We start from the raw sequence: 14538 nt of genomic DNA, 5'->3' as shown, positions 1-14538 counted from the left end.
CTCGACTCGACGGTAAAAAGGGAGAGGCCTAAAGTTTACGAGATTATACTATGTGGACGAGCTTTGTGGCGATCGAAAGGAGTGCCGCCGTCGCGGTGATTACCGTCCTCGAGGTATACTTGGTGACTATTCCACGGGGGGAAAAGATAGATACATGGTGTGCTACTGGCTACTGGTAGAAGCCATCCCTAAATCAAAGCCATCCCTAAATCAAAGTGGAGGCAAATTCAGTCAAAGGACAGCAGCTGCGGAGATTCACGACCAAGACGTATTTGTTCCTCTTTTAAGTGTCGATTTCAGGAATCTCGTTCGTGGCCGTTGATCCACAATCTCTCGCCTAACATTTACGCCTCCCTTTCGGTACAACGCCCATCAATAAAATTCAAACGTACAGCAGATTTTTTTTCCCCCAGGATTGACGTCGGCAGATATTTTAGGCCTAACTTTTGCAATTCGCACTAAAGACAAACGAATTGTTGAGAAATGAACTTTTAATTCTGTTAACTTTTTTTTTTTTTTTTGGAGTCGAGACAAACCAAGCCTAATATCAAATAAGTTTAACTCCAAAGGTTGGTGTAACCAATTGGGAGTGCAGATTCAACTCGATAACTAGAGGTCATTATCAACCCCGTGTAGAAACTTATTTTGAGTCTTAAGGGTATAGACCATAGGTTTAGACTTGATAGTTTCATGGCTGCAGGGTGTCTTGTGTCTCTCCAGATTGCCGTCCGCATGCTCTTGTGCACCTAATATAAAACATTCGAATAAATTGAGTCCCGCTTTCATTTATTCTTTGATTTAGTAAATGATCCTTGAACTTTAGTCGGTATACAGTGTGGCCCTCGAACTTTTAATTTATTCAATTTAGTCCATGAATATTAGCCAAATGTTCAACTTAGTCGATTAACTTTTGTTATAAGTTCAATGTGGTCCCCGAAAGTGTTCAATGCAGCTGCTCAGGGTCTAATATCGAACATTTTCATACAGCCTAGAGACTATATTGGAAATGTATCGAAAGTTCATTTACTGCATTTGAACAAATTAAAAGTTCCGAGTTCAAATTGTACATTGAATAAATTAAAAGTTCAAAGACTAAATTGTATATCGAATCAAAGTTTATGGATCGTTTGTGTCAATTTTTACCTTATAGAAACATATAGTAATGTTGACCTAGGAATTAAATGGCGGGCCTTAATAGTTCTTTGTTTTTTTTCCCAGTCCTTACACAGACAACCCCATTTCTCTCTCCTTGCTTGAGTGGGACGGGCGCACTACGTGGTCAGCGCCTGGTGAGAGTCTCATCATTTTCGACACGATCCGAAAACACAAACGGGTTTCGACCCCCGCTCCAAATAGGGAAAAAGATAACACAAACGGGTAACTGGCAGATTTAGAGCGTGTTCGGATCCGTTTCGGGTCTTGACCGGCCATGCCTGATTAGCAGGATGTTGGTGTTTGTTCATGCGGAACCCGTGGAGCATGAAATGGATCCGCCAACCCATTAAGTTTAAAAGTTTAATCCTATTCAATTGAAATTTCAAGTCTCATCATAAGGGGCGTGCTCGTACTCTTCCCACCCTACGTCGGACCCGCCTCTCCTCTCTCTGACTCGTTCCGCCTCGGTCTCTGTCTCTGTCTCTCTCTCGTGCCGCAGGTCGTCCTCTGCAGCTCGCCTCCGCCTCCGCCTCCGGCTCCATCTTGGTCGCAGCTCGCCCTCTCCCTCCAGGTCTGTCCGCTCAGAGATTAATTCTTTGCCCAATTCCGGCTCAGTCATGCGGTTTCTGTTTTGCTTCCGATCTGGAATGTATCCCCGACTGATCTCACGGGATTTCTCCCGACCATTTGGCTGGAGCTTGGTTCTCGCTCGTTTGTTCCGTTTCGGCGATGCGAGCCTTGTCCCAGTTTTGAGATAGATTGATGTGATTCGGCGTCTTTGTTTTCTTAGTGTGATTTTCGGCCTGCGATTTCTGATCGGCGTCTCATTTTCTAGAGCGATTGTCGTCGTTTTCTGGTCTTGATATCTTGGGATTCTTGGTGCATCTGTTTGGAGATTAATTCTTGCTTCCGCTATTGTTGAAACCAAGTGCGGAAGCTGAGAATCCATTTTGCGCATTGAGGAGTGTTCGGAGAAACAGACTGAGCCTTGATAGATAGTTTTTTGTTCTTTCAGTGAGCTGCGACTTAATTTATAGGCTGAGGTCTATCTAGGATTTACTCTCAAGTTTTCCATTAGATGGATGTGTGCTTTTTTTTCTTTGTTCATGTCCTTTGTGATTTGTCCAGTGGTACCGTTCGAGAGAGAAGATGTTCGGGGTTGTGAGACAAAAAGTTAGCGCGGGTGGTTCTCCTCTTACGGTATGCTCAATAATCCTTTGTTCATTTTCCTTGTAGCAGCACTCTGCTATCTGTCTCATTCTCAAATTCGATCTTCGTATGCTCAGATTCTAGGACAGACGTTGCCGTTCCTCCGCGCCGTGGCGTCGCCGTTGAGGAGTTACTCATCTGCAGCTAAAGAGGCGAGTGCATATTCTTATTTCTTTGACAATCTCTCCAAGCTGAGGGCATAAACTCAGTTTCTGTCAGTTTGCTCAAAATAAGAGCTCTGTATATCGTTGTGTGATTGTGTAGTTTCTTAAAGTTTACCGCAATTTGCAATGCATTGGACTGCACAGATTCGTTCATCCCCTGATTTTGTGCCAGTCCTCATAACTAATAGAATTGGGACTCTTCTATCAGTCTGACTAAAGTATCCCTGATAATTCAGATGACAGTGCGAGATGCTCTAAATTCGGCACTTGATGAGGAAATGTCAGCTGATCCACGGGTATTCTTGATGGGTGAAGAGGTAAGTAAAGCGCAATTATCCGATGATGCTTAACTTTTGTGCTTCTCTGGCCATTTCTTTTTGTTTCTTATGTTGCATTTCTTCTCTCTTTCAATTTAGGTTGGGGAGTATCAAGGTGCATACAAGGTCAGTTCTAGTCAAAGAGATGAACGTTTACCTTGTAGTTATGGTTGAGTGGCATGTTCAACATTATTGATGTGTTGCTGCTTGATTTTGACTCGAATATGTACAGATATCAAAGGGTCTACTTGATAAATATGGCCCCGACAGGGTTCTTGATACCCCGATCACAGAGGTTATTCCTTTTGCACGATATTATGTGATTTTTTTTCTCAATTCTATGTCCTCCAAGGAATATACTCTTTTTTTGTTGGAATACTTTCTCATTCCCATCTTTTGGGGTGCTGTTTTCAGGCTGGTTTCACTGGAATTGGAGTTGGTGCTGCTTACCATGGTCTCAAACCCGTTGTAGAGTTCATGACCTTTAACTTCTCCATGCAGGTTAAGTGCTTTCCTATTATGTATAATAAGCACCTGAATTATATCATTGTGCGGACAATATGGGACTCACCCTGGGATTGACCAGTTTTAGGAGCATTCCCATGCTTTCGGCTTAGGAACCCATAGCCGTGGGTGCGATTTTTGTTCAGGGGAACTTAGGTTTAAGTGGGGGGCCATTGCGGTAGGTTGCTCTGCTAGTTATCGTCTAGGTGGCAGGCTAATTACGGCCGTGCTTATGGATTATCACAAAAATGATGTGACTGTATGGTAAATGGCTACTGTGCGCTGCGATGGCGTTTTACAGACATCTATGTTAATCTTTTGACCCAGGATATGCTAATTGTTGCAATGGGAAAATTTTAATGGAGCTTTCATCTCTGAGCCGTTTGTTTTACACCGTTCTCTCTGGCGTAATGTTTCTTATCATGCTAGTATGTTTTTGCTGGGGAATCTTGCAATACTTCCGATGGATAGGCATATTCTGTTTGTTGTTTGTCATTTGGACCAAAAGAACTAGTTAGATATCATGATCAAAATGGCAAAGGCCAAAGAAACCTGGGAATTCATGTAATGAACACTTGTCTGTATTTCTAAAGGTTTTGTTAATCAATTATACAATACGGTTGTGAGACAGTTTGTATAGATATGCCAGGCTAGTTTGTGAGGTTAAAAGGTGAAGTGGGCCTTTAGGTTTTGTCTTGACTATGAAGTATGAGGATGAGAATTATATCTCTGCTGTACTTGTAGTTGTGTCCAATTGAGATGCGCATTGTGAAGTGAGATCTCAATTACATGAATCACGAATCGAGAACCTACTCGAATCATAAGATATAAGTTTACTAAGACTAATTTTTCTGGGCAGGAACTCGTATAAAGCAAATGGAAAGTACAAAATAGCAAGTTTTCGTTAAAATTCATGATCAAAGACAAAGATAACTTAACTTCAACTATGTATAAAGCATAGCATAAGATGTTGTAGCATATTATTGTTCTTCAGAAGTATGACATTATACGAAATAGAAAACTTTTGTGCCTTATAATTTAAGTTATACTCGACCAAAAAATAAAAATAAAAAATTAAGTTATACGAATTTTCAGTTATATTATGGTGAAACTATAAAGAAGTATCAAATACACCCGTAAACGAAAAATTAATACTGTCCTATTGTTTTGCTTAGACAATAACCTAAAGTTTACTTAACAAGACATTTTTGTTTATATATGGATTTACCAGTTACTTGCATCAGGTTGGATTTAATTGACCTAAATGCTTTTTATCGTAAACAATTTGACTTGTTTTGCAGTAATTAGAGGTTTGTTCTAATCCTAGCTTTTTCCTCAGGCAATTGACCACATCATTAATTCTGCTGCAAAATCAAATTATATGTCTGCTGGTCAGCTGTCAGTACCGATTGTTTTTAGAGGTCCAAATGGAGCTGCTGCAGGAGTTGGTGCTCAACACTCTCAGGTATGCCCATTTTATCATCTAAGCTTTTACACTTGGTGTCTTTACAGCCAATGGACCGAGTGTCTTGACCACTTGATGTGTACTGCTTGTGATTAAGCATGACTGATTCGTTTTGTTTTTGCCATTAACAGTGGCTGACTCCATTTAGTTGATTATGTCCAGTGTTACGCTGCATGGTATGCCTCTTGCCCAGGCTTGAAAGTATTGGCTCCATACTCCTCTGAAGATGCCCGTGGCCTGTTGAAAGCTGCCATAAGGGACCCTGATCCTGTAGTTTTCCTCGAGAATGAGTTATTGTGAGTAGTTTTTCGCTAATGGATTTTTATGCACTTCTTTCTGATATGGGGAGACCTCTGAGGTAAATTGTGGGATTCAGATATGGCGAGTCATTCCCTGTTTCAGCTGAAGTGCTAGATTCCAGTTTTTGCCTTCCCATTGGAAAAGCCAAGGTATTTCGCAATCATGTGAATTTTACCGAACTGGTAATTCGTATGGTCAATTTTCTCATCTTTTCCACTTTTTACTTTCAACAGATTGAGAAGGAAGGGAAGGATGTGACGATAACGGCTTTTTCAAAGATGGTGGGCCTTGCCCTCCAGGTTTGTCTTGCATCTGCATTCTGTTGGCTGAGATGCTATATATTCTCTTTGCCAATTGGAATGTGCTTTTTAGGGGAAATGTATCTCCCTTTAGTTTGCTCTTTTCTTGCGAAACTCCTTCAGTGACCGATCTCCTTTCAAATATTGCTTCAGTCACTAGGCTGAAATTTAATTTGTTTAGACTAATCTAAATTTGCCCAATGTTCAGGCAGCTGATATTCTTGCAAAGGAAGGAATTAATGCTGAGGTAAGTTAATCTTCTTAGCCCTTACAGACAATTGATTTATGTTGAATGCTTGTAAACTGAAGTGAACCTTTTAATCCAGGTCATTAATTTGAGGTCTATTCGACCTCTTGATAGAGCCACTATCAATGCTTCAGTCCGGAAAACCAATCGGCTTGTGACAGTTGAGGAAGGGTTCCCTCAGCATGGCATTGGCGCTGAGATCTGGTTCGTTTGCTCTCTTTGGTACTTAATTTTCTACTTGCAATTTACAGAGGCATAAATAATCTCTATGCTACTTGTTTACGCAGCACATCAGTTGTTGAGGAGAGCTTTGGTTATCTCGATGCGCCGGTCGAGAGAATTGCTGGTGCTGATGTTCCCATGCCTTATGCTGCCAACTTGGAGAGGACGGCTGTCCCTCAGGTCGATTAATTTCCTTGTGATTCTTCTACATAGTTAATTGATGAAGTTGCCCGAGGCGGACTGCTTGAAGAATGCACTCATTTCTATTTCACACCCTCTTTTTCGGCGTGTCTGTTTAAGAAAAAACTAAGAATTGTTTTGTCAGCATTGCTAGATGTATTGGAGGGTTTTGTGGCACTGCTTAGCACCTGACCTTCTTTGGTTTCTCATCATGCATTGTGCAGGTTGAAGATATAGTTCGTGCAGCAAAGCGAGCTTGCTACAGATCCATGCCAATGGCTGCAGCAGCTTGAATCGACAAGAGAGAAACCAATAAAGATTTTTTCAAGCTGAAGGTCGGCCTCAGCTGAATTAGTTAGGTTTCCCGGTTTTATGGATGGATGTCCACCTCCGGAGGTGACTTCTTCTCCTTTTGTTGGTTGGCCTTCTTGGTTTGGGGGGTGCGTGTGTTGAGGGGTTGGTGGTGGTGGTGGTGGTGGTGGTTGCGGTTGCTTTTTGCTGGAAGTGTTGAACTGCTATGATTTTCTTGGGAAAATTCCTCTCTTTCTCTCATCATGAAGGAATAATTCCTCGCTGTCTGAAAGTGGAAATTGGCAAATGGCGTTGGGAAGAAGATATCTCGGCTTCCTTAACGTTTGTAGTTCTCGAAATAAGTATAATAAGACCTTATTTTTTACATCTTCTTGATGGTGCTTGATCTTCTTCCTCTCGAGATTACTCGTGTCATGGTACTATTTTGCTGCACATCTTCTGCTCTTTTTCATGCAGTGTTTCGAAACTAATTGTCAGCTGCTCTAAGCCGAACATCCTGCTTTGAAGACAAATTAGAGTTGGCCATACTGGACCGGGGCCGGAGCCGGCGATTAGCATATTTCTCGCGGGACGAATTTGGATTTATTGAGCTTCTTGATCCATTTACGGTCATTTTACTCAAAACGAATGAGCGACGATCGGGCTCCACCTCTTTTGTGTTGTCGATGTGCACACGTGTTTATGGTGGGTGTCGGAGGCAGGGGATCGCAACCTAGGGAGCCACGTTTGCTGCGACATGTGCAACGCATTACCAAATCTAAATCCAAAAATCGCACGTACTCATTATCCTCCTCCATTTTCTTTTTAAATTTTCCTTTCATAGGCTAAGGCCGTGTATGGGAATGTCTTTGTTCTTGAGTATATATTTATAACAGAAATATTTTTTTATATTCTATTTTCGGCTACAATTTTCGAGAACAGAAACATATTTGGCGAAATATAAAAAAAATATCTTTTTCATCGAAAGGAAAGATCTGCAATAGGCAGCTAGCGGCGGACGGTGGCGTTGGGGGGGAAGGCGGCGGGCGGGCAACCAGCAGCAGCAGGCGGCCGGTGACCTGAGAACTTTTTTGAAATAATTTTTTATTTTCTGAAATGTCACCAGACCGACTCTAAACTGTGCCTTCGCGATGTTAATTGTCGTAAGCGTTCTGTTTCGGAGAAATTAAATTTTCTCGGGAATTTCTGAAGAGAAAATGATGAAGAAGTAAGGACGGTTGAAGCAGGATGCCACTTGGGAGTTGGAGTCTCCAACCCCCACCTGGGCCGACTTTCTTGTTTGTTCTTTCGTTGTTAGTGGAACCAACAGTCTCTCCCTTTTCAACTCACACACTCTCTCTCTCTCCCTCCTCGGTCGCATCAGCGGATTCGTCCATGCTTCCCTCTCTCTCTCTCTCCTTGTTCGCTTATCTCTTCCAAATCCCAACACTTCTCACTAGTTGCTTCGGACGAGACGGTGACGCGACCCCACCAACAAAGCTAATAATCTCCTGAGCTGCATCACCGCTTCTTCTCTGCTCGACGATCGGCGTCCGCAATTCGGAATCGATTCGAGAGGTCAGTCCATTTCGGTCCTCGGTTGATCGATCGATCGCTTTCGACGCTGCATTACTTGATATTCAGTCAACTCGCGTGGAGATTCGCCGAGTTCTCGGCTTCGATGTCCTTGACTTGTTTTGCGTCGATTTCAGCGGTTTTCAGTGCTTCGGTTTTGCTTAAGTTCGCGCCTACTTCTCTGTGTATTCGTGGTCACGCGTGTTTGAGTATACGTTTCCATTTGTTTTTTTTTTTTTCAAATTGCCTTTTTGACTTTTCAAAGCTGGTGGGGTTTGTCTACATCAGCTGAAAAATGCAAGGCGCCACGCTTGCAGTCAAGGCGAGGACAGGGTATGGGTTGCAGAAGCGGACGGGCTTGACGGGATTCAGTGAGTGCGGAGGTTGGAGGAGTTCGAAATTGAGCGTTCGCATGAGCCATAGGATCGGTTGCTGCGGATTGCGTCGCGGTTTGGTCTCGATGGAGACCGAGCTCGCGCGCGCCAGGATCGGCTTCGGGAGTTTGCTCAGATCCTCGGCCAAGGCCAAATCAATCAGAGCTCAAGCTTCTGGTGAGCTAGTTGTTTGCTGGATTCCCTTCCTTATTGTTCTCTTCTTTCGTTCTCTCTCTCCCTGTCTATGTGTTGTGGGTGGGTGGGTGGGTGTTCCTGTGTGTCAAAGTCTGGCCATTTAGAAACATATGCTGCATTCCTTGTCTGTATATGGGGTGTTGCACATGTTCGAAAAGCCAGTCGGTTCCATGCTTTTTTTTTTTTTTTGGCGAGAGAAGTGCAATAGAAATTGCTTCAATTTATCATGTTTATGGGTTGTGAAATGACACCTTAGAATGCTTTCAGATCAGCCATGTATTAGGTGGTTGCTTTTGGATGGGGACAGTTTCTTGCTTCTAAAGCTAGTTTTTGTGCTTGCTATATGTTGCTCTCCTCGCAAAGTGTACAATAGTATACCAGTTCCCCTCCTCGCAATGTCTAGGATCTTGTGGTCTGTGGTTTCTTTTATCATTTCCTTCTTTGTGGACTTTAGAGTGAAATACTGATACAAACAGAGAAAAAATAAAACAAAACAAATGTAGGACGAAAGTTTGCTGTTCTACGAGTAGATTTTTGAAACAGATGGAGTGAATCAAGTGTTTGGAGAATGTCTGCATGTATCTTGCTTATTCGTCATCGATTTATGGTTGTCATCAAAGATCTTCCAAGTAACCATGCTTGGTATATGTATTAATCTTTGCTTTACCACTGATTTGATTTTTTTGCTGAGGTTCAGAAGAAGATATCGAGGATATTACTCCTCTTAATCCCCAGACTAAATCTTCAGGCACAGTCTTACCTTATGTTGGCGTGGCCTGTCTTGGAGCTATCTTGTTTGGCTATCATCTAGGGTATGGCTCGATTAATTATGAAGTGCCATAAGTTCTTCTTTGTGGTTAGTTTTAAATGTTACAATTGACCAAAGAAATTGATGGGTGATCCTTTTGGCTATTCTTTGCATTTTTGGTAGAACTTTTGGGCTCGCCATCAGTGAAATTCTTACTTTATTGCATCTGTGAAGCATTTCATGATTATCTTATGATGCAGGGTGGTGAATGGCGCTCTTGAATACCTGGCTAAGGATCTTGGAATTGCTGAGAATACTGTCGCACAAGGCAAGTGCATTTCATTTTCCGCACTGTGTTATGGATATTTTATCCTTTTTCTCTCTTGTTCCCTATGGTGCCCTTACCTTTTTTATGTACCTTGTGGCATGAACTGCTGTGCTCCACTCATTAAAGAAGAATTACTTTGTTGTGATGAACTAAGAGCAATGGTAATGAGTATTAAATCCTCAACGAACTATTGTTGCTGCATCTGTTACCATTTGTCATGTTGCTTTTTTTTACTTTCTTTGGGGTTGAACCTTATGTTGTAATATCATGCAGGGTGGATTGTCAGCACACTTCTTGCTGGTGCCACTGTTGGTTCATTTACTGGAGGAGCATTGGCTGATAAGTTTGGCAGGACAAAGACTTTTCAGTTGGATGCAATCCCTTTGGTCATTGGTGCCTTTCTTTGGTATGTCTCTTCATCAATTATGGGTTCATGCTTTTTGTCATGCATATGTATTCCTGAATTCAAACTGACCTGTGTCAATAATGAAGTGCTACTGCCCAGAGTGTGCAGACTATGATAATTGGTCGTTTACTTTCTGGAATTGGAATTGGCATCTCTTCTGCTATTGTGCCACTTTACATTTCTGAGGTACTTGCATTTCTTTTATTAAGTATGGCCGCTAAAATTTATATTCAACAGTGCTCTATTTTTTTGTGATGGTCAGATCTCTCCGACCGAGATTCGTGGCGCTCTTGGATCTGTGAACCAACTTTTCATATGCATTGGGATTCTTGCCGCACTGGTTGCTGGATTACCCCTAGCAGGGAACCCTTTATGGTACTTCTATACACTACAGATATATAGTAAAATTTTCTCCAAAATCATCTTTCATCAGTTTCTGCTCAAAACTGTTCCTTTATATATTAACATTAAGAGTAAAGAAGAAGTTGGTGGAATAATTTTCGTTCTGTCTTATGTGCAATTTCTTCTGAGTTAGTTTCTAGTTGTGAATGAGGATTACTTGCTTTATCAGCAGAGTCGGGAAAAGAGATGTTGCAATTTGAGAGTTCAGATGCCATGTAACCTGATTTTGAAATTTCATTGTGAAGGAAGTCTGGAATGTTTTATTCATTTTTTTATTGTGCTATGACAGGTGGAGGACAATGTTTGGGATTGCTCTAATCCCTTCCATTCTCTTGGCTTTGGGAATGGGATTTTCTCCAGAAAGTCCTCGATGGCTCTTTCAGGTGATGAGTTGGGCTTACATGCAAGTTATGAAAGTCCTTTTTGTCAGCAATTAATGTACCTGTGCTAGTTTCTAATGCAAAAGAGAAACAAAAGTTTTCTAGTAAGTTCATTGACGAGAGCGCTGAAGTGTCCGTTTTCTATTTGTAGCAAGGAAAAATTGTTGAAGCTGAAAAGGCCATAAAGACGCTGTGTGGAAAGGAAAAGGTAGCTGAGGTTATGCAAGATTTAACTGCTGCTAGTCAGGGTGGCTCTGCCGAACCAGAAGCTGGATGGTTTGACCTCTTTAGTAGCCGCTACTGGAAAGGTAATTCCATCAGGAGTTATGAAGAGTCCAATGTATTTGTCTAGAGATGTGAATAGGATTGCTTGACTTATCAAAAAGAGAAAATTCGGTTCAATTGAACCAGCTGCTGTTGGTCTAACAGTGTGCAATTATGTGGTCGGAAATCAGTACGTGTTATATCACATCTGTGTAAGAGGCCCTCATTGTCACATGTGAGTAAACCAAAAAGATATTGGTCTTTAAGTCTTGCTCATACTGATCAAGGCATATGATCAGAGTTGAATGGAAATTACAACTTGGTTCGTGCACCAATTCAACTAGTTCATTTACTTATTATCCCACTAGGGAGCAATTTTACAGCGCCATTTTGTGACGACGTTGCTGAAGTATGGGGTCTATTTTAATTCAGTTATGCTGTCGACGTGATAAATCCTGTAGTGTCTGAACAATTAGATGTTTTCTTTGCATCGTTTGCATTTTAGTTTGGGTGACTTCCTCAGAGCAGTATTATGCTTCTTAGCTGCCTAGGGATGTAATGTCCAACATGTGGCATGAATGATATGAATCATCAGCCATGCCTGCAAAAATTCCATTTGCCATATTGGTCAATCCTTCAATTTACTCTACATTCTAGTAAATTTCATGCAATCTTGCTTGGTTTTATCTTTATCAGTTATTTGTTAGAATAATCTTGATATCCACTCCTTCGTGGATAATTGACAATGCTGATTATGACCAGCAAATGGTGAAGATAGTCGGTAGCAGACAAGCATTCTTTCAAGATTGGCGTTGCTTTTGTTGTATTCCTGCATATTCACAGAAATGATCACATTATCAACCTCACCATGCTTTGGCTCTCTTTATGCAGTTGTGAGTGTTGGTGCAGCACTCTTTCTATTTCAACAATTGGCTGGTATTAACGCTGTAGTATATTATTCTACATCTGTTTTCCGGAGTGCTGGCGTTACATCTGATGTTGCAGCAAGTGCTTTAGTTGGGGCAGCGAATGTTTTAGGTTAGTTTCTTCGTCTCATCTTCATGAGTCCTAGCAAACATACTATATTCTGCACAAGTTTCTAAAGGGTGCATATTTCTGTGTGCAGGGACAACAGTTGCATCTTCTTTGATGGACAAGCAAGGGAGAAAAAGTCTTCTGATGATAAGCTTCTCTGGAATGGTACAGTTCCTTTCCTTAATGAGAAGCGGATTAATGCTTACCTTTCTCCTATAGTTCAAGTATTGCCTGTAATGGAGCATATTGCCTAGTATATGTGGAGTAAATTGCTTTTTCCAGCTATATGATACTGTTTCTTTCCCTGATGTTACATACTTAATTAACTACTTGCCATATTGGAATCTCTTGTTTGTTCTTTTTTGATGCTGAAATTAACTTATCATATTGAGGTCTACTGTTTATTGATCAACTTGAAAATGATTGAAGATAAGACTTTGGAACCAGAGAGTTTACCGTTTGATTCCTATAACTGAAGATCAGTCAATTTGACATACTCCCGCAGTCTAGTCACTTATAAGAAGTATTGTTATGACCTTATTCTCTGTTATAGAATCACCAGTTTAGAATGACCCATAATTTGAACATGAGCCATAGAGCCAGAGTTTGTTCAGATTTTGGTTAATTGAGTTATTTTAGTCCAATGTGCTATAAGATCTTTCTTTTCACTATAATAAGTGGCGCATCTCTGCTTGCCCCCTAATCTCATGTAATGTCGTTGTTGTAGATGGCTACAGCTCTTTCTTGCATTGTCAGGTGTGCTTTATCTTTGCTTGTTAACATGACCGCACAGATCTCTGGTGCTAAACCAGGGTTGATCTTGGGTGGCATACATAGCCTCCCTCCATTGGTATTGGACTGTTGCCTAATGGACTTGGATTCTTGGGACTTGAGTGGATGTTGTTGCCTGTTGGTGATTTTAATATCTTATATTTGCGACTCAGCGTGTCCTCTGTCCACACAACCATAAACCCCTGCAATGTTAATATTGCGGATATAATTTGCTCTTTCGGGTCTTTTTGCCATCTTTCTCTATGGGTTGGATGCTTATAATTTTGCCCCCCTTTTTTGAAGGCTGCTTCCATGTTGCTTCTTTCCTTGTCCTTCACCTGGAAAGTCCTGGCACCTTATGCTGCCCCTCTTGCAGTAGTTGGAACTGTGTTGTAAGTTTGCTTATCGAATTAGGGCTTAATTTTCTTGTATGGGTTGTTGCATCAATGTAACTTTGATTCTATCTTTTCAGATATGTTTTGTCATTCTCTCTTGGTGCCGGACCTGTTCCTGCACTGCTTCTACCAGAGATATTTGCCTCCAGAATCAGAGCGAAAGCTGTCTCTTTATCTCTTGGCATGCATTGGGTGAGCTTGACAAACTTGATCACGTCTTCACTTTCAGTATCGCTGTTTTCTGGATTGTCTTTCATATTAATCACTTTACTCTTATAACAATATACAACTGTAAGCAACAAAATGGATTCACATTCTATCGAAAGTAAGTTTTATGCTCTCACCTGCACAATTTCTTCCGAGACTAAGGGAATTTCCTATCTGCCAGATCTCCAACTTTGTGATCGGGTTGTTTTTCTTGAGTCTCTTGAACAAGTATGGAATCAGCTCAGTGTACCTGGGATTCTCGGCCATCTGTCTCCTTGCCGTCTTGTATATAGCTGTTAACGTTGTGGAAACAAAGGGGAGATCCCTGGAGGAAATTGAACGTGCTCTTAACCCTGCAACTTGATTGATGCGGACAATCAATTTCTTCTGTAACTACACGTCCAAGGAGATCATACCAGTATGGTTACTCTTCATTTCCTGCAGATAGCATTTCCATTTTCAGTTAGGACTCGACTCAGGGACATACCATAGTCCCTTTTCTCCTTCGGATGGTCTATGCTGTATTCCAAATCAGTCATGAGGAGGCTCTGTTTTGCTCCTCTTTTGGGATTGAGTACTGAATTCTAATTCCAGGACGCATTGTGGTGGGTTGAGAAGGAATAATCTGGGTAGCAGATCACAACTTTGGTCGTCATTGTGTCTCTTAAGCGGAACCTCTTGTATTTAGTTGAACCGTTGGAATAGGCGAGTTTCAAACGACCTCAAAATAAGATTTTTCAGGTGCTGTGATGGAAATAGGAGAACCGATCAAATGAATCGCATGTGTGATACGAGATATATGTGCTTGCCTGGACCGAAAGTTTAGGGAAGAAGGAAAAGGGTAAAATGCTCTGAGACTGGATATAAGATTGGACATGCTCACTAGCTTACTTCCCCAACAAATGAGGGAGAGTGAGGGGGCTGGGCTATGATTCCAGCAAGAAGCCCCGTGTCCCATGCTCTCCTTCAAACGCTATTGGAGGAAAATAACAGTGGAAGCTTCACCACCTGATTTACGGAAATGGTAAGCCGGATCTTGGATCTTGCGGTGGGGGGTGTCCTCTGAAGTCTGAACGGTAGCAACCTCCAGGGCGTTGCGAATGCG

At 41.6% G+C, this 14538-nt stretch overlaps 2 protein-coding genes across 5 annotated transcripts; both read left to right on the top strand.

Annotated features, from left to right (window-relative positions):
* Positions 1–1561: 1561 nt before the first annotated feature.
* LOC115737318 (pyruvate dehydrogenase E1 component subunit beta-1, mitochondrial) lies at positions 1562–6502 on the top strand. Of its 2 annotated transcripts, none has more exons than XM_030669416.2 (15): positions 1562–1726; positions 2284–2355; positions 2442–2516; positions 2765–2845; positions 2945–2971; positions 3078–3140; positions 3260–3346; positions 4689–4814; positions 4977–5110; positions 5191–5263; positions 5348–5413; positions 5622–5660; positions 5740–5864; positions 5948–6062; positions 6287–6502. In XM_030669416.2, exons 2-15 carry the CDS (start codon positions 2305–2307, stop codon positions 6353–6355), a joined length of 1131 nt encoding a protein of 376 aa, XP_030525276.1. In that variant the 5' UTR covers positions 1562–1726; positions 2284–2304; the 3' UTR covers positions 6356–6502. The 2 variants fall into 2 exon arrangements, with proteins under 2 accessions (XP_030525276.1, XP_048129843.1); XM_048273886.1 differs by having other exon boundaries at positions 1564–1683; positions 2278–2355.
* Positions 6503–7599: 1097 nt separating this feature from the next.
* On the top strand, positions 7600–14168 carry LOC115737133 (plastidic glucose transporter 4). 3 transcript variants are annotated; one of them, XM_030669302.2, is made up of 14 exons: positions 7600–7931; positions 8217–8479; positions 9195–9309; positions 9506–9573; positions 9847–9979; positions 10066–10165; positions 10242–10354; positions 10671–10764; positions 10913–11069; positions 11917–12063; positions 12152–12225; positions 13135–13223; positions 13304–13418; positions 13615–14168. In XM_030669302.2, exons 2-14 carry the CDS (start codon positions 8224–8226, stop codon positions 13795–13797), a joined length of 1644 nt encoding a protein of 547 aa, XP_030525162.1. In that variant the 5' UTR covers positions 7600–7931; positions 8217–8223; the 3' UTR covers positions 13798–14168. The 3 variants fall into 3 exon arrangements, with proteins under 3 accessions (XP_030525162.1, XP_048129842.1, XP_030525090.1); XM_048273885.1 differs by having other exon boundaries at positions 8191–8479; XM_030669230.2 differs by having other exon boundaries at positions 7600–7936; positions 8196–8479.
* Positions 14169–14538: the final 370 nt, after the last annotated feature.

This window comes from Rhodamnia argentea, chromosome 2 (assembly GCF_020921035.1).
Source record: "Rhodamnia argentea isolate NSW1041297 chromosome 2, ASM2092103v1, whole genome shotgun sequence".
In the NCBI taxonomy this organism is placed as follows: domain Eukaryota; kingdom Viridiplantae; phylum Streptophyta; class Magnoliopsida; order Myrtales; family Myrtaceae; genus Rhodamnia; species Rhodamnia argentea.
Note: the sequence above shows the minus strand (reverse complement) of the source record. Positions and strands in the feature narration are given on the sequence as shown.